Raw genomic sequence first — 27,049 nt, 5'->3', positions numbered from 1 at the left:
GCTCATCTTATTTTAGTAAGTCCCACTCTTGCTCAATAGTCCAAAAACCATATATTCAGGCCTAATGTTGCTCCTCAGAGAGTACAATAATCATAGTTTCCCAAGATTATTCAATCAGTTCCATTTAGGTAGTCCAGGAAGCTTTCCAAATATCTCCTTAAGTCCACTCTATAAGTTTAGTCATATATCTTAACATTCAAGAATCGCTTTACTTAGATATTTTTCTTTTTCTCGCAGTTGAACCTCCAGTAATCATAAAGTAGATATATATAGAACAGTAGGTATCACCATAGTCCTCCAGATAAATGTTGTTTATTTCTCTTATCAGAAATTTCCCCAGGCTTGTAGGAGTATAGTATATTTTCCATTCATCAGTAGGTGGTGCATTCAGTTTAAGTTTCAACATTGTCTCAAATCTGACAAGTATTTAATCCAATTGTAATTCAATTTATGGAACCAAAGTCAGTTATTTAAGTAGATAGTTCCAGCATTTTAAAATGATGTTCCAAAACAGCCCCTACCCAGTTTAAAAGTCCAATTTTCTATGTTTTAAAGGTTTTTTACTTTTCTCCCCTTTGTTCCTTTCTTTCGGGTCTGGGCTTTTTCTCTAAGTAATTGTTTGCCGCTTTAACAGATAGTTCTAAAGGTCTCTTTTCCTGGATTTTTTTTCCTTTTAAGGTTAGGTTCTAGGTAAAAAAGAAATCATCTCATCCAGTTCCAATCACTGTTCATCTACACCGCTCCTGCACTTTCTTTGTTGCCTGAGCTGTCCCAGCTTCATGGCAGTCATGATGGCTGCCTCTTCTCATCGTGGATGAGAGGGAAGGAATCCCTGGATCAAGCGGGACAGTTGCAACTCTCTGAGACCTGCAGGGAGCCTCTTTTTTCTTCGCCACCCTTACAGGGTGGCTTTAGCTCCTTTTGGAGTCCTCCAACGGGGAGAACTTGATGCAGGAGCGCAGAGAGCCGCTCCTCACATCCAATTTCACTACGATGTCAGCCAGAATTTCTGAAGTTCACTGTACTATACTTGCTCACCAATTAATTATGAAAAAAGAAACAAAAGAAAAGCAAAAGAAAAGGCTCTGCTCTTAGTTACTCATGCCTTCATTATTTCCAGAGTAGACTACTGTATTGCACTCTAGATAGAGCTGTCTTGAAGAGGATCTGCAAATTTCAGCTGGTGCAAAATGCAGTGACGTGGGAAGTTATATGTGCATAAGTTACACCTCTGCTGTGCAAGCTCTATTGGTTGCCAATTAGTTTGCAGGTCTGATTGAAGGTGCTGCTTTTGAACTTTAAAGCCCTTCATGGCATCAGGCCAGAATATCTGAGGGACCTGATTACATCTGCTCATTCCATTAAGTCTGGTGGCAGAGATATGCTTTGGATTCCATTTACAAATAATTTCATCTGGTTTTAACACCAATTTTCTTCTTTATCTTGTGGTTAATAATATTGTTGATGTCTTTTAATTGTAGTTGTAGTTTAATTATTTTTATTGTAAGCCACTTAAGATCACTTTACTATGATATAGATGGCTATATAAGTGTGATTAAATAAATAAATCCAATGTTTCAGACAGACTACAAGATTTGCTTCAAATGAGCAGATATCTCTGCAGAAATTTCAGAGTTTAAAATATGACAGCAAGTATCCAGAAGATTTTAACAACAAAATTATTACTTCATGACAGATGTATGAATGGAAGCTGAAATTAAATACCCAATATCATAAAGATAGTACAGAGACATAAAGAAGATCAACTTGCTTGGCACATACAGAATCAGAATCTGAGACCAAATTCCTGATGATGTGTGTTTCTATAGAAAGAGAAATCTTCTTGAAGTTAGGTAATTGCTCGGGCTTTTCTAACATTTTAGACATTCCCAATATTAATCAAAGGTTGCTGTGGAGGTGGATGATAGATACATCCTTCTCTCCCTATCCTTCCTTCTCCACATACTGTACTTCTGTTTCTCTTTTAACAAAGAAACCACCAGAAGGGTAATATGAGCAAATACATGGCAAAGAGCCATCTCCCATTTACAGAAATGTGGACTGTGAGTCAAGAAGAGCCATGGTTGGGTAGGGTACGTACATTGGACTATGTAGCCTTTCCTTCAATGTATTTTTAAACCTTGCATGTGCAAACCTGAGCAAACCAGCCATCCAGACTTCTGAGCTATATCAACAGAACAGCTTTGTAGCCTCTGATGAAAAAACAAATTTATCATAGCACAGTAAGATTCTTTGTGGCATTTGCTGAAAACGTCTAACAAATCAATCCCTCCTGAAACTGTTTTCTTTAAAAGACTTTCTCCCCCTTCCACTCCTTGATTTAATTGCCGTATTCTTTAAGCTCATATTTTTGAGATTTTAAAAATAATTTTTAGGTATAAGCATTTCCTTTTTCAAACATGAAATTATTCTATGAAGTTCTTCATATTTTTCTGTATCAGAAAATGTAAAACTAGTTTGCAATAATAAATAACATCTCAATTTAGTTTGGTTTTTTAAAAAACACACACATCATTTCTAATTAACAGGGACAGGGAAAAGTTGGCATAAGAAGCCATAGAAATGGGATAAAGTATTTTAAAGTACAAATGTTAAGGAAATCAATTCCACAGGTGGGCTGAAACTACTTTTATTGACTATAATACCAAACTCTTGCAAGTTTTATATATATTTATATATTTTTTTTATATTTATATTTATATCCCGCCCTTCTCCGAAGACTCAGGACGGCTTACAGTGTATAAGGCAATAGTCTCATTCTATTTGTATATTTACAAAGTCAACTTATTGCCCCCCCCAACAATCTGGTCCTCATTTTACCTACCTTATAAAGGATGGAAGGCTGAGTCAACCTTGGGCCGGGCTTGAACCTGCAGTAATTGCAGGCTACTGTGTTCTAATAACAGGCTCCTTACAGCCTGAGCTATTCCGGCCCCTGTTGGATATTTCTTCCTCTTCCTTATAGTTCAGTGAATTAGAGAGCTGTCTAATTGAGCTGCATCCAAAAATAATGTTTGAGCCCCTTTTTCCAAGATAATGATTCCTACATGTCTGTCAAGGTCCTTTTCATTATCCTTTATTACCAGATATATCAGCTCAGATGTTAGAGGATAGGAAAAGATAGAATGATTTCTGGCAAAAGTTCCTTGTCATTTTCCCCCTAACTTTCTCAGGAGAGTGATTGAAGATAATATACTGCCCATCGTCTATCAAAACCTAAAGTGCCAGATGAGGCATTTGATATTGTAACTGATGAGAGGCTGTGTGCAGTGTCCTTAGAGATCCCTCAAATCAAACTGGATTTCATTTTTTTTAATGTTAGTGTTTGGGGGATTTTTAGTTTTTTCCCCAAAGCATGCCTATTAAAAACCTCAATCATCCATACAGAATGACAATAATTTCCTTCTTGAAAGAGATTTAAAGAAACACCTGTAAGCCTTTATAAGACTTTAAGCTCAATGCTCTAAAAAGTGGGGAAAAAATATCTACTCTACTATAGCAAAAAGAGAAAGTGCTGTTTTCAGGATGAAAAAGGTTGGGTAGTTCTGTTGGAGTACAATGGGAAAGAGAGGGCAGATTCTGAGCAATGGAAACTAAGGAAGATTTCCTTTAAGATTTCAGTGGGAAATAAAACCTGCAGGAGCCATTCTTATGTCAAGATACTTGTTATAATGTGGCACAATAGATCTTCTACCCTTTCCATTTGTTATTTTGGACTGATCTTGAATAAAATGAATAAAATGTTTGATGAATAAAATGTTTCATTTATGTTCTCAGTTACAACTGTTTATTTATATTTGCTCACAAGTTCTATTCAGTGTTGCTAAACTGGACACTGGAAACTGCTAATTCTGTTTCGAACATCTTGCATGGTCCCTTTTGAGCAGTTTCTGCATTCATCATGAAGCTCTGTAGGAAGGAAAGCTTTGCAGAGGATTGTATATGTAGACAAAGTTCATGATCCTGTGAATTGTAATTATATCATCTTAATCCCAAGGTGAGAATGCCTATTCCCTTCTAGTTCTCATAAAACTCTCTATCAGTTCTAGACTCTTTATCTGATCCAGCAATTTTAGCTATACAAGTAGACAGGTATTCTTTCATTCTTTCCTAGACAAAGATTGGTTTTTTGGAAGACATTTTTACACCACTTCTAAAGAACTGTACATTGAATCCTTCAGAGACATTCACAAATACATGGCCTGTGAGGGTCCTGTATGAGTCAGCTTCCTCACAAGCAAAAACAATGCAATTGGCCATGAGTTTGTTAATTCCACTTAGACAACAAAAACCTTTCTATTGCCTCCTGAAATCCAACTGTATCCAATAACCTTTTGGGGTCCATCCTAAAAGAGGGATTTCCCTAGAACAGGGGTCTCCAACCTTGGCAACTTTAAGTCTGGAGGACTTCAACTGCCTGAATTCCCCAGCCACCTTTGCTGGCTGGGTAATTCTGGGAGTTGAAGTCCTCCAGGCTTAAAGTTGCCAATGTTGGAGACCCCTGCCCTAGAATGTAGCCAAAAATCCAACTAAGCATATAATAGCCCACTAGGGCAACTGAAGGACTAGAGACATCCCCACCTGTGAAACACTTCAATCAATACACTTAATCAAATTGAGCATATTTTATCATGTCTCAGGCTTGTTACCAACTAGAATAAACCCATAATTGTTTTTATTGTGATATTATACAAAATATAAAACTGGGCGTGGGGGTGGGAAAAATAAAATGCAGCCAATATTTAAGATAATGTAAATTGGTAAGTTACAATTGATTTATAGCTTTCCACTTTTTTGAATGTTGATGCTTACAGAAAGCATTCAGCTCTTACCTTGCTTAACCGAAAGTAGTCTGCAGTCAGCCTTTCCTGAATTTCATCCCTGGGTGTCCCTGCAGCCTCTCCAGAGTTCCCAGAGTTCCTTCCAGGCCCACTGCCACTGCTACTATTACTGCAGTTTCCACTAGGGGATGAAGTTAAACCATCCAAAACTTTGTGAAAACTAAATTTCTTCATTTTGTAGAAAAAGTCTCAAGATTAATTTCACTTAAGAGAACTCCTTGGATTTGATAATTTCACATCCAGCAAAGACTGTTTCCTCTCACAAAGAATCTCTCAAATGTTCCAATGATGCAGCAGTATGGCATTTTCTGCTAACTCAAATGAAATACGTAACGTTTTAATTTTGTTTTAAAAAGAAAGCATGTTAATAAGAGATATTCTAAAATGACATTAGGGAAAGAAAAACCTGAAGGCTAGGCATTTAAAAGGGATTAATTATGGCTCCTTCTTAAAGAATTAAGATTTATAAAACTAGTAATCCAGATTTAAGTAGAACACACTTTCTTGCTGGAAATATATATTTATTTTTAAGTAATTGAGTCCTGCAAGGCAACGTCTTTAGTCAATTACTTTATTATAATCTTAAATATGATTCTTCTGAAGAATTGGTTGCTACTGTCCATTTGCTTGCTTTCTAAAATCCCCGCTTCTACCCTAGATAGTCCATGTTTTGGAACATTGTAGACTAGAGTCTTTAAAGTAAGTATTTAACTATTCTTCAGTATTCAGTTAACCTCCATCTTTATAAATAAATGACATTCTCTTGCAATCTGAGGTATTTTCCCCTGCTTCACAACTACACTCTTCCCTCACAATGCCAGCCTCCCACTCTGATTGCAATGTTGCTATACTGTTCAGCTCCAGAAGAAAACCACAGTTTATTAATTGTTATGTACCCACTCATATTCTAATTAAATCAAAACAAAACCAAATAAGGATTCTTTTGTTAACAAGTAAGTTGTGGATACACAGCTACCCCCGCTGCAAAGTGGCCTTAAAAAGTAGGGTTCCCAATTAGACTTTGATGAAATCAGCTATGGGGTTACCCACAACATCCAAACCAATGAAAAGTGGAGGAACATGAATTACGCCTGGACATAAAATTGTGTCCCAGAAGGCTGGTCACAACTAGTAGAGGTAAAAAAGAGTGTAGGATCACAACTTCATGAATTGCAGGCACGCGTCGGCCGCAAATTGAAGGAGGACTGCGCAATCCTCCGGTCGCTTAGCTGTGAGTGGTGCCGCAGTTCCCCGATCGATCCGTCCAAGCAGCTCTCCAAGGTCCTGAAATCACAGGCGGCGGCGGCGGCGGCGGCAGTGACTCCTCCTCCAGACTCACCCGGCTCGCGCGCCAAAACTAGGGAGGATTGTTTCGCTGAGGGAAAGGCTGGTGAACGACGAGGAGCTCACTATTAGATAATCCGCTTGCAATTTTGAAAAGGAGCGGAGTAGAAAGAAACGAGAACGAAGCAAAAGAATCGTGGAAAGAAACAACTTCCGAACTCAGAAGATGTTGCGATAGACCGAAGGAGGTGAGATTAGAGGAAAGCTAAAACATAACTCAGAGAATCCGATTTTGATTCTGCTTAACCAGAAGTCTCCGAAGGCTGGCCAGTAAGGAATGGCAAGAGGAGCAAAATGCTGCAGCTTGGGTCCGGAACCTTCTTGCCGCTTCCTCCTTCACAGCGCTGGGAAAAAAATGGCTGAAAGAGGAAACGCCGGCGACTATCGGAGAGGGGAGTGGGAAAAGCTAGAGCGCGTGCGCGCGCAACCGTATAGCCTCATCGGGTGGTACCTGCTGCCATGTCATTGTCCTTTTTGATTGATCAGAGGTGAGCTAGAGGGGGCGCTGCTGTCTTCCACCCTGCTAGCTTCTCTTGATTCCATTCTAAAGGCGGGGCTGAGAAAAACATTGAACCACTTAAAAGGATCCGATGCTCTAACACTCAAGACTGCAGTTTGGAGTCGTGAAATACTTTAGAGATATTAGCATTCATCGAACTCTGAAATTTATCGTAAGCATCAATTGATAAGTTCCATGGGGAATGGGACCAAAACCCAGAGAAGTTTGCTTCTGAAACCTCTAAAATTGCTGGGGGAAAGCCAACAGGGATTGAACTCAGTTGCCTTTTAAAATAGCACTGATTTATAAGCATTGTTAAATTAGCACTATCAAGAGATTATAGCAAAACTAAAATTTAGTCTGTAACTTTAATACTAATTAACTCTAGCAACTAAAAACATAGCAAGTAGTGCTGTTCACGACAAACTACCAACACATCCACTGTGACATTAGCACGTACCATTCTTAAAAGGTTACCTTCTGTCTGATGCAAGAAGTAATGGTATTTATATGATGATATAATATGTTGCCTCCCTTCCACAAATATTCATGATAGCAAGGCTTTAAAAATGTTATCTCCAATTCAGGAAAGATCCTGCATTATGTTCCAGTTATTTTGGCAATGGTGGTATAATTGTTTTTATTGTACTTCATTGGAACGGTAATATGTTTATTAAATAACTATTTTTCTCAATGAATCTTAAAGAGTTATAAAATCACCATAATTTTAAATACAGAATGGAAGCTGAATCTGGATGAAAACTGATTGTGTAAAATTTCAAGTGATTCAAATGCAACAGAATCTGCAAATAAATTAATAAATAAATAAACTATTCACAGGTTGTTTACAATTTTGGTGTATATTTTTATCTACACTTAAATAATGTTAATTCGGAGCAGGTCTCAATAAAGAAAGTTAACTTGATTCCTACTGAAAGAAATGTTGAATTCTACATTTTGAAATAAGAAGTCTTTTATAAAGATTATCGACAGAAAATCATGAAGAAGAAAAAAGGAAATAAGGCAGATATTTGGCGAATAGGAGCCAGTGCTAAGGATGTAAGGAAGCCACTAAAAGATGAAGAAGAAAGTTGCAGAGGATGAGGAAAACGATTGATAAAAATAAGTGGAGAGGTTATTTGCCAATTCCTTTGCCTCATCATGCATCACACTAGCCAACAAAGGTGTGTATAATATCCACAGGCTGGGATCACAATATTACATTGTATGATACATCGTGGCTCACATGCCATAACTAGGCTCTCATACTGCATGGCCAATATGCAGTTTGTTTGGCTTGGGCTTTATACATATGTACATTCTCACTCTTGAGAATGAATATAATAAAAAAAAAACCAGGCAAAATATTTAGTTACGAATAATTAAGGTAGCAAATGTAATCATGCTGAAAATAATAGCAGCAATTTGGCTATGTATTATCACAAATGTTTGTTCTTTCTCATTTTTTTTCTCAATTTTTTGTGTGAAAATATTAATCAAAGTGATACATTATTTGTGAGAAGATATAATACAGCTTGATTGTAAATACTGTATGTTTTAAAGTGGTTTTTTTCTAGTTCTAGCTACAACAAATTTGTGGCCAGCACTCTCAAGTCTTTCCCTGCTCTCCTGCCCCAATGTGTATAAATTTGTGCTGTTTTAACTACCCAAGGATAAACTAATGTAGTATATTCTGAAACCTAATGTTCACTTATTTTTGACTGGGACTCTTAGCCAGCTTCAAATTTATCTGACTTACATGATTAATAGCCAACAATGCAAGCTGCTCAAGGGTGGGTTGCTCCTGGTTTGCCCCAGTTTGGGCAAACCGGTAGCGATGGGAGGCTCCGCCCACCCGCCCAGACATCATTAAAAATGCTCTGCGCATTTGCACAAAGCAAGCAAGTGCACCCTGTGCTACCAATAGAGCATGGGATAGGGTTATTTGAGGGAGTGTCAGTGATTTCATCTGCAAAGTGGGCTAGGTTATAGGTTCTGTTTTCTAGGAACTACATTTGGTGGGCCTAGGCAGTGGGCCTTTTCTATTGTGATGTCCATGTGGTTGAATCTTCTTCCCCCGAGATGGCCTTATCACTTCCAAGCTTCTGGTTTCAAGACTTGGTGATGTCAGTAGGCCTTTGGAACCCTAAGGGCCGGTGAATTAATGAGGTGGCTCCATTACTATTAACGTCACTTCATCTGTTATTTGTTTTAGCTCTGTTCTTAGTTTATTTTAAAAAATAATCATGGTGTTTGATATTGCTTTAGCTTTGTTGTATGCCACACAGGGTCACTTGCTTTTAGAAATTGAGTCCTCGAGCATCAGAGAAATTCACCATTTTATTCTGATGCTGCACAGAGAAAGTTACTATATTTCAGTCTTTGTTTAAGGCAGCCTTTTCCAACATGGAACTCACCTTACAATGGTATAAGGAACTTGGTGAACAGCCCCTAATATATGTGTGAATATAAGAAAAGAAAGAGGAGGAGCTGAGCAGATCTAGTCATATTAACGTCTGGGTCCAAAGGGTAAAACTATGGAAAATACCTCAACTCTCCATTAAAATCATTTTCACCGCATCAGCTCAGAATAAACACTTCTACAACCAAGTAGACTGTTTATCCAATATGGCAAAGAATTATACAAATTAAATCCTTAAAAAAATATATAACTCAGAAGAAAAGGAAAGCTGCAGGTTGGTGAATTCCAGGATTTTAAGGGAAATCCAATGCACCTTGTTTCTAGACTGTATTGCAAAAAAGGGTTGGTATGAACTGAAGGATTTGATTCTTTTTACTATTTTCTCCAAAGCTGAATCTTCAATAGTTTAGCTTTGTTAACATTTACTCTTTGAATCTAATCCTGTTTCTCTAACACTCATCTATGTTTTTCTTCACTGTTAAATATTTTGCAATAATTATTTTAAGCAATTTTGATTCCATATTGTCAGGTAACATGCTTCAGATGGCATCAGTTTCTGCAAACTGAGTGTATATTGCTGGATTTGTAGAGTTTGTGCTTGTTTTACCCCATCCTTTTTAGTCTTGTCCTTATAGTTGGGGATGAGGAAGAAAAAAAGATTGCAACAAATACCAGTGAAAGAAACCACTGTGGTATCGTCTTGGGCTTCGATGAGACTCAGTAGCCCCTTCTATGATTCAATTAATAATATCCAACTTTTTATTACTAAAACAATAGTTTTGTTTTCTAAAAGGCAGACAGTGGCACTTTCAAAAACTAGAAATAGGGTCTTATATGAAATATGTTTTTAAATAGGGTCCACATGGCAGAGAAAAGGTACAAAAGAACATGAGAAAAATCTCAGCCCATAGCATATAGTATAGTCACACTGTCATTTGTCAAGGTTCCAAGGAACATCCCCAACGAAATAAAGCTCTGAGGCTTGAGGTTCCTCAAAGTTCCAAGTCATTAGAGATGACATGTTGGCACAAATGGGAAAATCCAAATCTGAAAGCCTCCAGGTTTTCCACACCCAGTTTAACATGTTAGCAGTTGTTGCAATATTCCATTTTTCTATAAAATTAGGAATTTCTTAAGTTCCAAAAAGGTTTTAGTCCCATGCTAAGCTTCAAATTCAAAATCCAAAAAGTAGTTCGGGCCATGTGGGATGCACATGAAATGCATTACATCATCTTCTAAGATCATGTTGTAGGTATGATAGGAAGCCACACAATCCTGGGAAAAAACACTAGGCAGAGAGGAGCTAAGAAGTATTGCTGTATGATCCAATGTGTCTTTTTTGCAATTGAATCTAAAATGCTGCATTTATAGAGTATATAGAATAACAGATTTGGAAGGAACCTTGGAGGTCTTCCAGTACTACCCCCTGCTCAAGCAAGAGATTCTATACTATTCTGGACAAATGGTTGTCCTCTCTCTTCTTTAAAACCTCCAGCATCCACCATGTCTAGAGGCAAGCCTTTATGTCTATGAATACTTTTTGTTTACATGCTCACCATCAAATATACTATATATATAAAGAATTACATTTCAGGTTTGTTACTATCTGTATCATAATGATTTAATTCTGATGCCGTGACATTTGGTGGTGAGCAACCTTCCCCTTGAATTGTATATTTCTTCCATTTTAAAGAGTTGGAAGACCTGCTTTTAACTGTCAATACAATACATCATGGTCAAATTCTCCAAATGATCTGCATTCCCAATGGTATTTGAATGCAAGTAGTACTTTTGATCTACCCATTCATACACCCTTAATATGAAATACAAATACACAGTAGGAGAAGGACATTGTGATGGACAGACAAGCATTTTGTGGGAACAGCTGTATATAGTTCAGTAATTCTTCAAATAATATTATTAAAGTAAAATAAAACCAGCTGTTTAAAATGCCTATTTGTAATCTAAAAACAATAGTCCTTAACTGAAGTATCACATTATTTTATTTCTATTTTAAAGAACAAAATTTGATTCTATCAAAGTATCTGAAAGTTATAAAAGGCAACACACATGGTCACTCGCTTTTCAATTTGCAAGCCTGTTAACTTGTACAATTTTGATATATAAAAATGGAATATGCAATAAATGCTGGTGCTTTGAAATACAATTATTTTATCTATAGTCTACCACTATTCCAAAGAAATGCACAATGATTTTTTTAAAAAACCATGTGTTTTAAAAAGTTAAATATCACAAAACTGAATTTATGAAGGTACCACTAAAATATTAAAATACTCTGTCATGCTCTGTAGTGGCATCTAAAGTCTGCATAATTTTTTAAAGTACTAAAGTTGTTTATATTTCTATTAAAACAATATATTGCTTTCCCCACCATTTACTTGGATGGTAGTTCTTATCCTAGTCATGACACATATATTTTACTAGTCAGAGTCCAGGTTTTATCAAAGGCAATATTCTGCTTTCCTCATTATTCTTTTTTTGTTAAGAGGCAACTTTGTTTTTGTCTTTTCCTCATGGATTATGTAACATGTAAATACATACAGTCCACATTTTGGGAAACTAACAAACTAACCAACCATCCAAAAATGGGATGTATAACACCACTTCTAGAAAAGGTAAGAAAATTAGATTCAAGTTATATTTTAACAAAGTCACCTCCTTGGAAATTTCAGCACTGCAGATGAAATTATTAAATAATTTTTTTTTTAAATCTACTTAAGTTAGCAAAGACGAGTCACACACTGATATCATTTTTAAAAAATCAGATAAATTTGAAAATATTGCAGTGGCTGGATTGAGTTTTTTTGTTTGCCCTTTAACAATAACTCCTATCTTCAGCATGCCTTCTGCAGAAAAAAAATGTACACTATAGTCCCCAATACTCACTGATTTAACATGATTGTATTTATACTCTCTTCGGCCACAGGTTCTCTTTCTCCCCACCCTTGCCAAAGACATATGGCAGGCAAGCATTTAGCCTGTCAACCCATTGGAAATAAGGAGCCCATATAGTCACTATGCTTACAAGGCAGTAAGTTCTTTCAACTATATGATACAAGCTGTTATGTTCAGAGTAAACTAAAGATAATAATGCCTTCTATAGTACAATCCTCTTTTTAAGGAAAAAAAATAAGCCATCAAAAGAACATTCATATTTGCCAGGCAAAAATAAAAATAAAAAATCAAGTATAATGCAATGGAAAACCTGTAGACTAAACACAGCAGTGTATGCACATGTGCAAATATGAGAGAGATATCTGGATTGACTGCAGGTTTCTCACTCCTTCTTGCATTTGTGGCAGCTCCCTCCCTACGTTCTGATCTTTGATTCCTGTGTTTGGTTCTAATTCTTTTGCTTTTTCAGAATTTCCAGTTGAAGATCATCTATCACTGCTATTCCGGCAGAAGAAGTTAATCGAACATATCCTCAAACATACGCTGGCCCATAGCTATATATTGCTCTTTCTCCTCCACAGTCATCTGTGACACAAGCTCCGGTCGCTGGTTTACTTGGCTGTAAGAAAATGGATGCCCTGCCACCATAACAATGGGGTCTTCAGTCACTACTTCAAACTCATCCTCATCATTGTCATCTGGCAGCCCATAGAGCGTTGTGGGAGCAGTGGCTGCACAAGGAAGGGAGTCCTCATCCGATTCACTGGTCTCACTCTCGGAATCACTGGCATTTGTTGCAGATAAGGGAGCAATCCCTCCCATAGCAGCCATAGAGACAGAGGAGGTTTTCTTTTCATGGATGAGCAGAGCACGCATTACCTCTTCATTATTATCTAGTGCTGCCTGTCCCTCTTCGTCTTCATGTAACATGTTTATGTCTTGACCACCTGCAAGAAAGTGTTTAAATAATTTAATTATACTCATTTGGACATGACAGTATGCAGATACTTACTTTGCTGCAACAGACAATGTTGCTAGGTACTATGCAATCAAATTTATTGGATAATGATGTATGGCTTGTAGTTGGGACTCAGCATTGTAAAGTAGATTCAGTGTAGAAGTTGAAGATATCTCACATGTTTTATTGTATTGTGAGTTACACAGAGTTTATAGGTCAGTGTATATTCTCCCCTTATTAGAGATTGGCAGGGAGGACAGGCAATTTTTATGTAGGCTTTCTCCTCCAGGACTCAAACCCACTATCACCCGTGCAGAATTCTGCATGTGTGATAGCCAGGTTTGCAGCAAAATTCTGTGTTGCTGGAATGTCCACAAGAAAAAAATTGGTTACAGAATTATAGTTGTCAACTTATGCCAATTTTTTGGAGATATCTCTAACAATTTTGGAAAATTATATTTACTCACATACGTATCGGCTCTCCACTCACAAATTAGGAAGTGACCCTATCTGTTTGACAATGTATATTTTCTTAAAAGGGATGTTATTATCCACTATTAATGTCTGTACTATTTTTTAATACATTGTAAACAGTGATGTCTATTGCTGGTCTATGATGGTAATAAAGTTATATTCTTCTAGATTCAATGTGCATCTAATTAGTCATATTAAGATGTTTTATACCTTGACAAAGTCCAAAAACTAACTTTTTATGCTTCCCTACACCCATCTAATGTTACTGCCCTTTTAGATTCTAACTTTAAGTATGTATTTTTAATTTATCTAGCTTTTATATCTTCAAGCTTTTTATAATTCATTTTAGATTTTCACTTTTTAGATCCCTTATGTTTTGTTTTGGTGATATTATCTCATACTCTTATGCTGGACTATGACCTTAATAAAGATTGGATTGGATTTAAAAAATGCCTAAAATTTAAAACATAAATAAGGGGATATGTAGCAATTTACTACAAAGCACTGAGTATCTATAACAAGATACTCGCAGGAATGGCCCTCCGGGTTATCGATGGCCGGCCTTAACGAGGGGTCTTGGGACCCGGAGAGGTGGCATGCGAGGAAGAAGAATCTGTGGGGTTTTTTAAACCGTTTTTTAAATAAGGGTTTCTTAAGGGGGGGGAGGGATTCGACGGGTGGGGGGGAAAACCCGTCGGGGAGGGATCCAGCCCCTGTGCTAGTTCGCGACACTATTCCATCTTGTCTGGAGGCAGGGAGGGAGGACGTTCCAGGTTTAGAGGGATGTTCGATCTGTACGGTAAGTGGGAGAGGCAGATATGGCGGGGGGGAGGGGCCGTACCGAGTTGCGGGAGCACGCGTTCGATGTTTGAAAGCGATCGCGTGCTCCGGCCCCTCTGTCCCTACCCGTTCCTCGGGTGGTCGTGATCCTCAGAGCTTGGATCTTCGGCTGATGTTATGTAATGCCGGTCCGTGGTTAATAAGGCTCCTCTGATTTGCGACCTTATTCAGGGGGAGTCCGCGGACCTTATGGGCATTACGGAAACCTGGTTGGGCCCAGAGGGAGGGGTCCCCCTGGTTGAGATGTGCCCTCCAGGTTTCCGAGCATTTCATCAGCCGAGGGTCCAAGGTAGGGGTGGGGGGGTGGCGGTTGTTATTAAGGAAGATCTAGAGCCGAGGGAGGCCACTATTCCTCAGATTGCCGGTTGTGAATTCCTTTATGTGCGGTGGGGTTATAGGAATCAGTTGGGCTTGGTGATCGCGTACCTGGCTCCTTGCTGCGTGACCACAGCCCTGCCTGAGCTGTTGGAGGTACTTGCTGCTGTGGCGGTCGAGTCCCCCAGACTTATTGTCATGGGGGATTTCAACCTGCCATCAGCTGGCTCGTCATCGACGGCAGCTCGGGAGTTCTTGGCTTCCATGACGGCCTTGGACCTGATTCGAGTAAATGATGGCCCTACGCACACGGGGGGAGGCACACTGGATCTGCTTTATATCTCTGGACAGTGGTTAAATGATCTGGTATTAGATGATTTAGTAACGGAACCAATGTCATGGTCGGATCATTTCCTCCTTCGCCTAGACTTCCGAACCGCCATTCACCACCGCAGGGAGACGGAACCTATACGGTGGTTCCGTCCCAGGCGCCTGATGGACCCTGAGAGGTTCCTGACGGAGCTTGGGCCATTCCCTGAGGATCTGGCCCACGGCACGACTGAGGAACTGGTCGTGGCCTGGGAACAGGCCGCGCCGGGCCTTGACCGTGTCGCGCCTTTGCGGCCTCTGACCCGCGAGATCTCGACCGCCCTTGGTTCTCCGAGGGGCTGAGGGAGATGAAACGCCGGAGAAGACGCCTGGAGAGCACCTGGAGGTCCAGTCGCCCGAACTGATCGGACACTAGTTAGGTCCTATTCTAGGACCTACCTAGTGGCAATGAGGGAAGCGAGGCGTTCTCGCCTCCACCCTCATTGCGCCGGCAGATAACCGCCCGGCCGCCCTGTTTGGTCACCCGCTCTCTCCTACATCAGGAGGTGCGGATGACCCTTGCAGGGACGAGCCGAGGAGTTTAGCGGTTATCTATACGATAAAATCGCCAGCTGAGGGACGGTCTGGATCGAATTTGGGATGATCCAAGCGAGGGAGAGGAGGCCCGACTTGTTGAGTCCATTTGGGATGAGTTCGACCCTGTGGCCCCCGAGGACGTGGACAGGTTGTTGGGGAGGCTTCACGGCACGACATGTTTACTGGACCCGTGCCCTTCCTGGCTGGTACTGGCCACTCAGGAGGTGACACGAGGCTGGCTCCAGAGGATTATCAACGCTTTGTTGGAAGGGTTTTCCTGCCGCCTTGAAAGAGGCGGTGGTGAGACCCTCCTTAAGAAGCCTCCTGACCCAGCTGTTTTGGGTAATTATCGCCCAGTTCCAACCTTCGCTTTGTTGCGAAGGTTGTAGAGAGTGCCGTGGCGCGACAGCTACCTCAATACCTGGATGAAGACGCTCATCTAGACCTGCTCCAGTCCGCTTCCGACCGGATACAGCACGGAGACAGCTTTGGTCGCATTGGTGGATGATCTCTGGAGGGCTCGGGACAGGGGTTATTCCTCTGCCCTGGTCCTATTAGACCTCTCAGCGGCGTTCGATACCATCGACTATGGTATCTTGCTGCGCGGTTGGGGGATTGGGAGTGGAGGCACCGATATCGGTGGTTCTCCTCCTATCTCTCTGACCGTCGCAGACGGTGTTGACAGGGGGCAGAGGTCGACCGCGAGGGGCCTCACTTGTGGGGTCCTCAGGGTCGATTCTCTCGCCTTCTGTTCAACATCTACATGAAACCGCTGGGTGAGATCATCAGTGGTTTCGGGTGAGATACCAGCAGTACGCTGATGACACTCAGCTGTACTTTTCCACCCCTGACCACCCCAATGAATTTGTTGAAGTGCTGTCCCGGTGTTTGGAAGCCGACGGGTCTGGATGGGGAGAAACAGGCTCAAGCTTAATCCTCCAAGACGGAGTGGCTGTGGATGCCGGCACCCGATTCAGTCAGCTGCAGCCGCGGCTGGCTGTTGGTGGCGAGTTATTGGCCCCAAAGGATAGGGTGCGCAACTTAGGTGTCCTCCTGACGATCGGCTGTCGCTTGAAGATCATTTGACGGCCGCCTCCAGGGGGCCTTCCACCAGGTTCGCCTGGTTCGCAGTTGCGCCTTCCTTGATCGGGATGCCTTATGCACGGTCACTCATGCGCCTGCTACCTCTCGCTGATTACTGTAATGCTCTCTACATGGGGCTCCCTTGAAGTGCGCCGAGGCTTCAGTTAGTCCAGAATGCAGCTGCTGGTTATAGAGGAGCTACACGTAGCTCCCATGTAACACCGATCCTGCGCAGGCTGCACTGGCTGCCTGTGGCTTTCCGAGTGCACTTTAAGTTGTTGGTTATGACCTTTAAAGCGCCCCATGGCTTAGGACCTGGGTACTTACGGGACCGCCTGCTGCTACCACATGCCTCCCACCGACCCGTACGCTCCCATAGAGAGGGACTTCTCAGGTGCCGTCCGCCAAACAATGCCGGCTGGCGGCCCCAGGAAGGGCCTTCTGTGGGGCACCCACACTCTGGAATGAGCTTCCCGGTTTACGTCAAATACCCGACCTCCGGACATTTCGTCGCGAACTAAAAACACATCTTTTTATCCGCGCGGGGCTGGCTTAAATTAGTTTTAAGGGAAATTTTATTAATTTTAAATGGGGTTTTTAGTATGGAAAATTTTAATTTCAGGCTAATTTAATAAGTTTTTAAATGGTATTTTAATTTGTATATTGTGTTGTTCTTACTTTTGCCTGTACACCGCCCTGAGTCCTTCGGGAGAAGGGCGGTATAAAAATTAAATAAAATAAAATAAATAAATAAAATAAAGATAGCAAAAACAGGAGAGGAGTAATAAAAAATATTAATTATACAATACTTTACATTTAAGTTCTACTAATTGTTATGTACACGGTGGCTCAGGGGCTAGGACATCAAGCTTGTCGATTGAAAGGTCGGCAGCTCAGCGGTTTGAATCCCTAGTGCTGCCGTGTAACGGGGTGAGCTCCCGTTACTCGCCCCAGCTTCTGCCAACCTAGCAGTTTCAAAAGCACGTAAAAATGCAAGTAGAAAAAATAGGGACCACCTTTGGTGGGTAGGTAACAGCGTTCCGTGCGCCTTTGGTGTTGAGTCATGCCGGCCACATGACCACGGAGACGTCTTTGGACAGCGCTGGCTCTTCGGCTTTGAAACGGAGATGAGCACTGCCCCCTAGAGTCGGCAACAACTAGCACATATGTGCGAGGGAAACCTTTACCTTTACCTAATTGTTATGGAACCATGAGTTTATGTGAATATAAATGTATATAAGCAAAATTATATATTGGTTAATGGACAAACAGGATGCAACAAGAATCAGAAAATTAAGGACTGGGTTTTGCTGCAATATACATTTTTTTCTTAAATTATCATTGCAAAGTTACTTTAAAAAGTTAAAAACAGTAGATTCTAAAAATATAAAACTTTTCCTCAAGAAAAAGGCATGTTTTATCCATGTAAATCTATTTACTGACACTTGCATACTGTGGTATCAGTTATTTTATATAACAGAAGAAGTACCGTATATACTCGAATATAAGCCGATCCGAGTATAAGCCGAGGTCCCCAATTTTACCCCAAAAACTGGGGTAAACTGGGGACTCGAGTATAAGCCGAGGGTGGGAAATGAGGCACCTACCGGTTGGGGAAACCTCCTCCCTCAGCTGAGAAGGCTGGCGGCCCCCCGCCCGCCTCACTGCACCGCAGGGCTTCCCACCGTCCGGTAAAATGTGAAACAAACAAAAAACTCGAGTATAAGCCGAGGGCTTAAAAACAAACAAACTCGAGTATAAGCCGAGGGCTTAAAAACAAACAAACTCGAGTATAAGCCGATCCGAGTATAAGTTTAGGACGCCAGCACAAAAACGCAAAACTCGGCTTATACTCGAGTATATACGGTACTAATGACTGGGGGAAATTTATAAAAAATTCAAGTGCCTCATTTACACAAACAGGAAAAAACCACTACAAAACTAAAAAAGCTGACATTACAAGAGAGAAAACAGAAACTGCATAGGAATAAATACTATATCACAAGAATTTACATTGCAGCAAAATAAAAAAATATTCACACATAGTGTGTCATGGATTCTTTTTAGTATACCCAAGTCAATGGGCTCCAAAACCCAAGAGAGTCATCACAACCATACAGGTCTCTAGGCAACACACATACAAACACTCAAAGGCTAGTATTCATTACTCACTATTCCACTTTCCTACTTCTACCAAACTTCCTCCTCCTGCTCCTCCAACTACTACTTATGAGTCCAATTGCTGGAGAACAGTCTCTATCTACTTTAGTCTTCCTCATGAACACACAAACCTTCTTCCAAACACCACCACCCTCAGCTACCTCTCTGCTCAGCTTTTATAGCCAGCAATTACTGTGCTCACTAGGAAAGGGCCTTAAACAGACATGGCAACAGCAGCAAAAGTGCTGGCCATTCTCTAGGCAGTGTCCTATCATGTACCTCAGCCGTTTTAATAATAAAAAAATCACTTCCTTCCCCCCCACTTTTTCCCCCTAAGATTACTACCTATCTGTGTCTGTCTCATATTTCAATTGGAAATCAGCAATCTCCTCAACCAAGATGGCTGCTGAATGGTAGGAACTTTTCTTTTTCCTACCCACAATGTGCTGGTTTTGCTACCAAAGTTAGTTCTTTGGCAGCACTGCTCCCTGGAATTGAAGAGGAGCACTTAGGAATGATCCAGAATGACTTTTGGATGATCATACTCACCCAGGATGAGGAATCTTGATGATTACAGTCCCTAGTGGGAGCAGCGGAAAGTCAGGTTATCCATCTTTTCCTCTTGGCAGATTGTTCTCTTAAGCTCGTTGGTTTTTAACTTCACTATTTGAAGCTTGTTTTATTTTGGTCTTTATCTTTAAAAGTTGATAGTTTGGCCGAACGCTGATCTATATTAACCCCTTGCTAGACTCTTCCCCCCCCCCTTTCTGTTTATGTTGTTGTTTTGAATAACATTTGTGTTATAAGTGTTTTAACCTGATTTATATCTATATTAGACTTTCACCATAGGGATTTTGAGGAAGATTACTTCAACTTTCTCTGTTTCCTGTGTTCTCTTATTTATAATTGCTAAATTACACAGAGCAATAATGTATCAGATTACAGACAAGCAAATGTGGTTGGCATTTGAAAAAAGACCATTTGGTAATATACAATCCCTAGCTGAAAGCTTTTTTTAAAAGTGATAATGGTTGAGAAAAATATTCAGATACAACTAATTGTAGATAGATCAGATTCATAAAAGGAATTTGATTTGAAAGTAGAAGGCTTGATGGGGATTGAAAGCAATAAAGATCTTAAAGGCTTACAGTAGAACTGAGTGGAGTGTACATGCCTCCCTGTACTTCAAGCCTGCATTCCTTTACAAGTGGAAAAGTGATAAATCCTAAAAGGATTGAAAAGCATTGGGGAATGGATTTATCATACGTAATTAGAAAACAACTTCATTTGGATTCTTTTGGGAAGATCGATGATCTTATTATATTTAAACAGGCAACAATTGACGATATTAAGAAACAAACATGGATATTTTATCCAGGACAAATTAGTGTTAACTATTGGGATGATTTGGGATAGATAAGCTGTGGTAAACTTTCTAGACATGTTACAATGACATTTTATTAACAGAAGGTTTTGAAATTTTAATCTTGCTTTTTTATTATTGTTCTACCTGTTTTGTCATTAATATAGTAGTTAAATGACAAGTTAATAATCTGCAAATAGAATTAGTAGTTTAAAATTTGAGGGGGGGCTGTTTTGCAAGGGGTGGGAAACTAATTTCCTTGTAATATATTTATCAGTATTCAACTGGGGGGAATAATATGTGTATATGTATTAGTGTCTTTAATGCACTTTTAAAATGTTGTGCTTTTTTGTTTTAGTTTAAAAATTTTGAAGGTTTGTATTTTAATCTTTTTTTAATAAAATAAAATATTTGAGGAAAAAAAAGGAAGTCAGTGATGAAATTTTGCTGTCCCACCCGCTGCATAATACTGAAGTGGTAAAGTTGCACTGTCAAATATCACCTGGTTAACTGGGAATTTGTATCCTTCAGCAGCTGCAGTCAGGTGAGTGGTTGGTAGTCAATTATCACAGTGAATTCCCAATGCCATAGTTACACACACAAAACAGCAATTGCCTCCTTCATTGCATAGCTACATTTTTGTTTCCCTGGAGAAGATTCTTTGACAAGTATAACACAGTGTGGTCCATCCCTTAAAGGAATATTAAGCCTATGTTAGATGTATCTATTTGTACAACATATGGTTGGGACAAATCCAGTCCTTTTAGTACTGGCTTCTTACATAAAGCATCTTTTATTTTCTCCAATGCTTCCTGGCATTCTGTAAACCACTCTACTTTGCAGGGTTCTGTTTTTCTCATTAGGTCTGTTGGAGATTGAGCTATAGTAGAGAAATGAGGGATAAACCTTTGGTAATAACCCACCAAACCCAGGAAAGAGTATCTTTGTTTGGAGACTTCCACCTGTTTCAGGATTTCTCTTTCCCTGTTCAGGCTTTATCTGTTCCTTACCAACCATGAACCCCAAATATCAGGTTTCCTAGATAGCACTTTTCTGGGTTTATGGTTAAGCCAGTTTTTCCTATACAATCCATTGTTAGGCTTAGGTGTTGAAGGTGCTCTTTCCAGTCTTGCCCTCTCCATGATCCAGATGGCACTTCCCATGTACCCTCCCTGACCAGCGTGGTGCCACTTATGCACTCCCTTTCTTCCTTGTGCACCTTCCCAATCGGTGCAGCATCTCTTGCACACCATCCCTGACACTCCCTCACACCCTCTTGCTCAATCCCTCATCCAGCAGCAACCATTTAACTGCCTGAGAGCCTGGGACTTGCTATTTCCTGCTGGTTTCCTCACTGACTTTGGTTGTCGGAAGTCAAGCAGGAAGCTACCATCACCCAATGATGGGATTCAGTTAACGATGGCAACAGGGACTCCATGAATTATTCTCACTAAATGATGTGGTCATGCTTTAGAACCATATTGCTTAGTGATGTAAATTCCAATCCCAATTGCCGTCATAAATTGAGTACTTCTCATAATGCACATGCTTCTCTATTTACATCCTTTTGGATTTCATAATGTTTTTTCTCTTATACCTTTCTTACCTTCAGTGACCTCATTAGGATCATAAGCACCTTGCACTGTGCTTTCCCGCAGCCAGACTGGTCTCTCTCTGGGTAGCTTTCCTTCATTTGCTGGCTGATGTGTATCTTCTTGATCTTCCATGTTAATAATTACATTCTGAGTGTACATGTCCCCATAAGAAGGACCCTTTGTTGTCCAGGCTTCTCTGTGCTGCCCAGTTGGTAAACTACTGTTTCCCAATGCACCAACAGCTCTTTCTTTGCTGCATACAATCATAAACAGACATTTTGAATTAGAAAAATATTTACATACAGTAAATTAGAAAAATTAATACATACAGTTTACCCAATATTGTAAAAGGTCATTAAGACTTCTCAGCAGGATCATCAATGATACTCATTTGTAAAGAATTTAAAAAGCACTACACACTTATTACTGCTGGATTACAGATATGCCATTAATTCTAATCTAGAGGAATGTTAGAAGCAATAGAAATATAAACTTCGGAGATACTGCAGGCTTACCATTTTTGTCAATAAACTCACTTTTGACCTTACTTATTTTTTTTATTTATCACATCTCCCTCACAGAGGAATTTTAGGCATTGTACAAATAAAGACACAGCTCCAGATAAACATGTGACTATAACTATCTCCAATGTTTCTTTTCTAAAAACGCCTGAGAGTCACCTATGCACCCCTGGAAAGGTAGTCCTCACTTAGTGATGATAACTGGAATTGGAATTTCCATCACTAAGGGACATGTCTGTAAAGTGTAAAATCATATGACTGAGTCACTTAGCAACACAGTTCCAGCACTTCTAGTTTCCATTGCTAAACAAACCCCATAGTGTTGCTAAGAACAATTATCATGTGGTCACCATTTGTAACACACCTATTGGCTTTCCCACAGTTTTTGCCTGTTGAAACCACCAGCGAAGGTTGCAAATGGCAATCATGTGACCATGGAGATGCTGCAATCATCCTAAGTATGAGCACCATTGTAAGTTCAAACAATTGCTGAATAAGTGGTCGTTAAGTGAGAACTGCCGTTAATGCTGGTGCTCTGCAACATGACAGCTTCCCATTTATTTTTTTACTTAACATAATCTAAAAGATATTAGTCAGGCGGAGTACAAAATGGAATAGCATCCTGAGTGGTACTACAATAATCTAAAATTAAGAATGGATAGCAAGTGCCAAATAAAATGGAATCGGTACAGTAGAATATTTGAGTTCAAAGGGGCCTGTAGGTTACTGAATCCAATCCCTGCTTACTGTCAATCAGGTAACAACTGTATTACCATTGTAAAATGTTAGATATTATGTGACTTATTTTGCTAGTTGTTAGTACATTACTGCTTTTATTTGCTTTACTCTGTTGCTGTTCTTTTACATTTTGCTGGTCATTGATAACATAAATATTATTGATTGAACTCTTGCTTATTGCAGAACAGCTATTTAAAATGTTTAAGATTATTTTTCAGCAAAGAGCCTATGAACTCTCAGTAATTCACTCTGTCAATCTGCTCTTACAATTGTATTAATTAATACAATTAATGTATTAATTGTAATACATTAATATTAATATGTCACTGTTGTGTTATTGCTTAATATTGCTTAGTACTAGAATCAATGCATTTGGAAGCAAGCACTGCTGTAATTAGTGGAACTGAATCTCAGGTACATATGGATAGGATTTCAGATATGCAATGAAATGTTTCAGTCTTTAAGATACTAAGAACTCTTTTAAACAAGCCCTCAAGACTCCTTTAATTTCACAAGATATTAACTTTTTCTCTATGTTAAGATTTGTATTAATGAACAATCTCATTGTATTTTAATTATCCTACATAAAAATGTATTTGGAGGAATAAAAAAATTGTCTTCAATTCTGAAAGGGAAAAAATGTGTCAGTTCAAATCACAATAAAATGAACCACAGAGGAGAAACAACATGAAATATTGTTTTTATATACACCTTATATAAAATCTAAAGGTATAATTCCATGCATTAGTTGGAAGCCAAGCTCAGTTAAATATGGTTTTTTTCTGTGAGTGCATATGATTATACCCAATTTATTAAAATTTATCAGATATTTATGCTGGCAAATGTGTTTAGTATCATCCTGGGATTATACAGCCATTGTCTCTAGAAACCTAGATAAATCATAAAGGTCCATATCCAATGACATATATTTTTAGAAACAGAATTTGAGAAGTCTGTCAACACTTAACTACCAAATTCAGACAAATTAATACTCTGGCCCACCTCTGCTTCAATGCAAGAATCTCCATAGGCTCAGGCTCAAGTAATTCATAAGCTAAATTAACATCCTCAGTCTCACGAAGCAATGCATAAATAGGTTCTATTTGTTCATTAAATCGTGCTACAAGAGTCCTTGCATCTTTTTTAGGCATTGCAGATTCATCTTCTTCCACTTCAGTCTCACAAAATGTGCAGCGAAATATTCCTATAGAGAAAATAAATCAGTAAAAATTAGGAAATGCTAATTAATTGTTAAATTATTTGATGGGTTGTGCAGAGTAAAACTATCATGGAAAAGATGCATTTTATTTAGCGAGAAATTAAAACACAGAGAAGGCAAAAATATTTTACCTATCATTTAGGTAGTAGTAAATTTACTTAACTGGTGACTCCACCAATTTACGGTTTTAAAAGAACACGGGACAAATTCATGGAGAATCAGTCAGTGAGTGGCTAACTGACTTGGAAACTGTTTTATCTTCTGAATCAGAAACAATCTTCCTTCAACAGCAGCTGCCACTGCTCTCCTGGCTAGGCTCCTGAGTTTCCTGTCAGCAGTTTGTTGGCCAAAGTGCCACAAAATACTGGACAAAATAGGCAGTTAGTCTAAGTCAGCAGGGCTATTGTTTTCTCCCTTATGCCAGGCCTCCAAGTTCATGAACATGTACACATGGGAGAGGAAAAAAATACAGAAGTCTGATGTGAACATGACAGAGAATGAAGTGTAAAGGATACGGCAGAGAAGAGGATATCAGCTCCAGTTCTCATCCACTATCAGGCAATCCTCAATATGTTCTGACATATGGCCTTGTGGCAAGAAAGCTTTTATAGATAAAAAATGCAATTCTGCAGGATCCCAGAAGCATACTATTTCTTCCCCCTGGTACATCATTTCTACATTTGGTGCTACTCTACTTTAAAAACACCAGGGATAAGATCCTTTGGGTTCCAGCCAAGCGTTTTCATTGGAACGAAAAAAATAATAATTTTATGTAGTTCCCCCATTGCATCATTTAGTTTTTATACCTTTTGCATTCTAATCATTTGTTTTCCTGAGTTTTTAATATAATCTGTTTTGAATCTTTCCAATTTTGCAACTGATTAAGTCTGGTAAATAACTTTGCTCTTATATAATGATATATTTACATGTTTGGGCAAGATTGCAACTAGACTATCCTTATGAGGCATTTTCTCCTAGATGCATTTTCTTTGGTACAGCTCTCAATGTTTTTTAAGCCAATGATATGGTTACATGCTTCTGTAATATTTCTCTCTTAATATTTTCCCAATATTTTTATTATAAATACACTTCCATTATTTCCATTCCTAGAAAGTCTTAATGTCTTGCTAATTGCCATAAAAACTGTTGACTTCTGCAACCCTTTTTAAAAAAATAACTTGGAACAACCAAATATATAGGCTTTTTCAATCCCCAAATCAACTCTACTAGGTAAGATGGCAAATTATTATTTCAGCCCTTTGAGGATTTCTTGTATCTTACCTGTATTAGGTTCAAACAACTGATTTGCCTCTAAATCTGTGAAGGTACTGCAACAAATAGGACACCTGAAAGAGGCTCGGTTAGTGGAGTCTCTTTCATCTGTCTCAATTCTTCTTCTCATATGATCCAACTTATACTTCACCACATTGACAAGTAGACGATAATTAATAAAGTAGAAATTGTGCCTGGTGGTCTTCCCATCTAGAGCTGTCTCCACTCTCATCCTGCATTTGATAAATTTGTCACCTTTAAGAGTGTTGAGAATTGCTCGCAGCTGCTTCCGATCAAACTTCAGAAGCTCCAACATGTCTTCCTCCTTTACACATCGGTTCCGAATTAAAATGTCCAGGGCCAAAGCATGCTCAGTACCATAAAAACCACGTACTACATACTTAGCAAGGCGTTTCAGAGAAGCTGGGACCTCCGTGAGAATGTCTGGATCTGTCATAGCTGTTATCTTGCAAAACAAATATTATATTCAAATTCTTGTTTTCTTCCACTTAGCAGTATCAAATCCACTGTCCACTATAATTAACTATAACCATAATAAATAACAGAAAATTAGAAATGCATTTATAACATTACTTCTAATCTTGCCTTCTTCACTGTTCTTATACATGCACAAAAAAATCTATTGTATTCCTGGAATGTACAAGAACGACAAGAATGACAAGAATGTGAAGACTATATCAATTAATATAGCATTTAAGGCACAATGTTTCATTAAGAGGACCAACAGGTGAAAGATTGCATTACCCGTGGACTATTGCTCTGTCTACCAAATGTGAGATGCAAACTTCCTGATGGCCACTAGATTGCTTTTTGTAGCCCACATCCTGTAGCTTGAGCCATGGCACTAAGCATCTTTCTTCGAACAAATGGGAGGAAGAAAAAGAATTTGAAAGGTTGCAAGATTGAAAGATGTGGGAGTATTTTGCTTCAACCACTTATATACTTCTTTCCAAAGGAAAAGTCAAACCTTTTCCTTTGGATGTGATGAGTGGATGAATGACCAACCAGTAAATTTGTTTAGTCAATGAACAATGGAATGGAATAATCTATGTTTGTGCTATGGCAGGCGCACTTGACTCCCAATGCTGCCAACAGAAAGAAAATGCACAATGGAGCCAACTACTCAATGGAACCCTTCTCCCTGGCATACTACATTTCAACCTGCAGAAAACGGGCTATTACGACCGCGTTACATGGAGGAGGATTCGGTCCGAAGCCCAACCCATCAGCGAAACGAGACAGGAGAGACGACGGCTTCTTTTCACTCCCAATCGCCTCCGCGTTCGGAAACAAACAGATCAAGGCCACCTCACCCAACGAGTCTTACTGAGATGCGAAGCTCCCGAACAAATCTCCCCGTTGCCGCGCTAACCTCACAAGTTTGCTTTGAGGCGGCTGCAAACAAAAGTCCAGCCGTCGCGAAACGTCACTACCGTGCGACACACTGTGTTCTACTTCCTACCTCATTAAGAGTGCCTCCCCACCCCCGCTGCTCTTGGGGCCAATTGGAATGAAAAGAGTGTGCGATCGGCCAATAGGAG

The 27,049-nt window shown here is 39.5% G+C and overlaps 2 protein-coding genes across 6 annotated transcripts in view; both read right to left on the bottom strand.

Annotated features, from left to right (window-relative positions):
• The window catches only part of STXBP5L (syntaxin binding protein 5L), a 93,139-nt gene extending 82,175 nt beyond the window's left edge, over positions 1–10,964 (bottom strand). Inside the window, exon 1 of the mRNA XM_058171227.1 lies at positions 4,854–10,964. Coding sequence (XP_058027210.1) covers positions 4,854–5,036 — 183 coding nt within the window. The 5' untranslated portion in view covers positions 5,037–10,964. The remainder of the gene's footprint in view (positions 1–4,853) is intronic.
• Positions 10,965–11,112: 148 nt separating this feature from the next.
• Positions 11,113–26,981, bottom strand: GTF2E1 (general transcription factor IIE subunit 1). Of its 5 annotated transcripts, none has more exons than XM_058171219.1 (5): positions 26,836–26,981; positions 25,497–26,031; positions 23,999–24,200; positions 21,749–21,990; positions 11,113–12,990 (listed from the first exon to the last, which is right to left on the bottom strand). In XM_058171219.1, exons 2-5 carry the CDS (start codon positions 25,942–25,944, stop codon positions 12,560–12,562), a joined length of 1,323 nt encoding a protein of 440 aa, XP_058027202.1. In that variant the 5' UTR covers positions 25,945–26,031; positions 26,836–26,981; the 3' UTR covers positions 11,113–12,559. The 5 variants fall into 5 exon arrangements, with proteins under 5 accessions (XP_058027202.1, XP_058027201.1, XP_058027203.1 ...); XM_058171218.1 differs by having other exon boundaries at positions 26,822–26,966; XM_058171220.1 differs by having other exon boundaries at positions 25,497–25,953; positions 26,836–26,957.
• Positions 26,982–27,049: the final 68 nt, after the last annotated feature.

Source organism: Ahaetulla prasina, chromosome 2 (genome assembly GCF_028640845.1).
Source record: "Ahaetulla prasina isolate Xishuangbanna chromosome 2, ASM2864084v1, whole genome shotgun sequence".
Lineage (NCBI taxonomy): Eukaryota > Metazoa > Chordata > Lepidosauria > Squamata > Colubridae > Ahaetulla > Ahaetulla prasina.
The sequence above is the reverse complement of the archived record's forward strand: the minus strand, read 5'-3'. Positions and strand labels throughout refer to the sequence as shown.

What these genes read in the sequence shown, in the direction of transcription:
- GTF2E1 (XM_058171219.1), bottom strand. Translation starts at nt 25,944, where the DNA reads ATGACAGATCCAGACATTCTCACGGAGGTCCCAGCTTCTCTGAAACGC. An exon ending in GTTGTTTGAACCTAATACAG is followed by an intron (nt 24,201 to 25,496) that starts GTAAGATACAAG and finishes TTTTCTCTATAG; the next exon opens with GAATATTTCGCTGCACATTT. An exon ending in TCCTAATGAGGTCACTGAAG is followed by an intron (nt 12,991 to 21,748) that starts GTAAGAAAGGTA and finishes ACTTTCTTGCAG; the next exon opens with GTGGTCAAGACATAAACATG.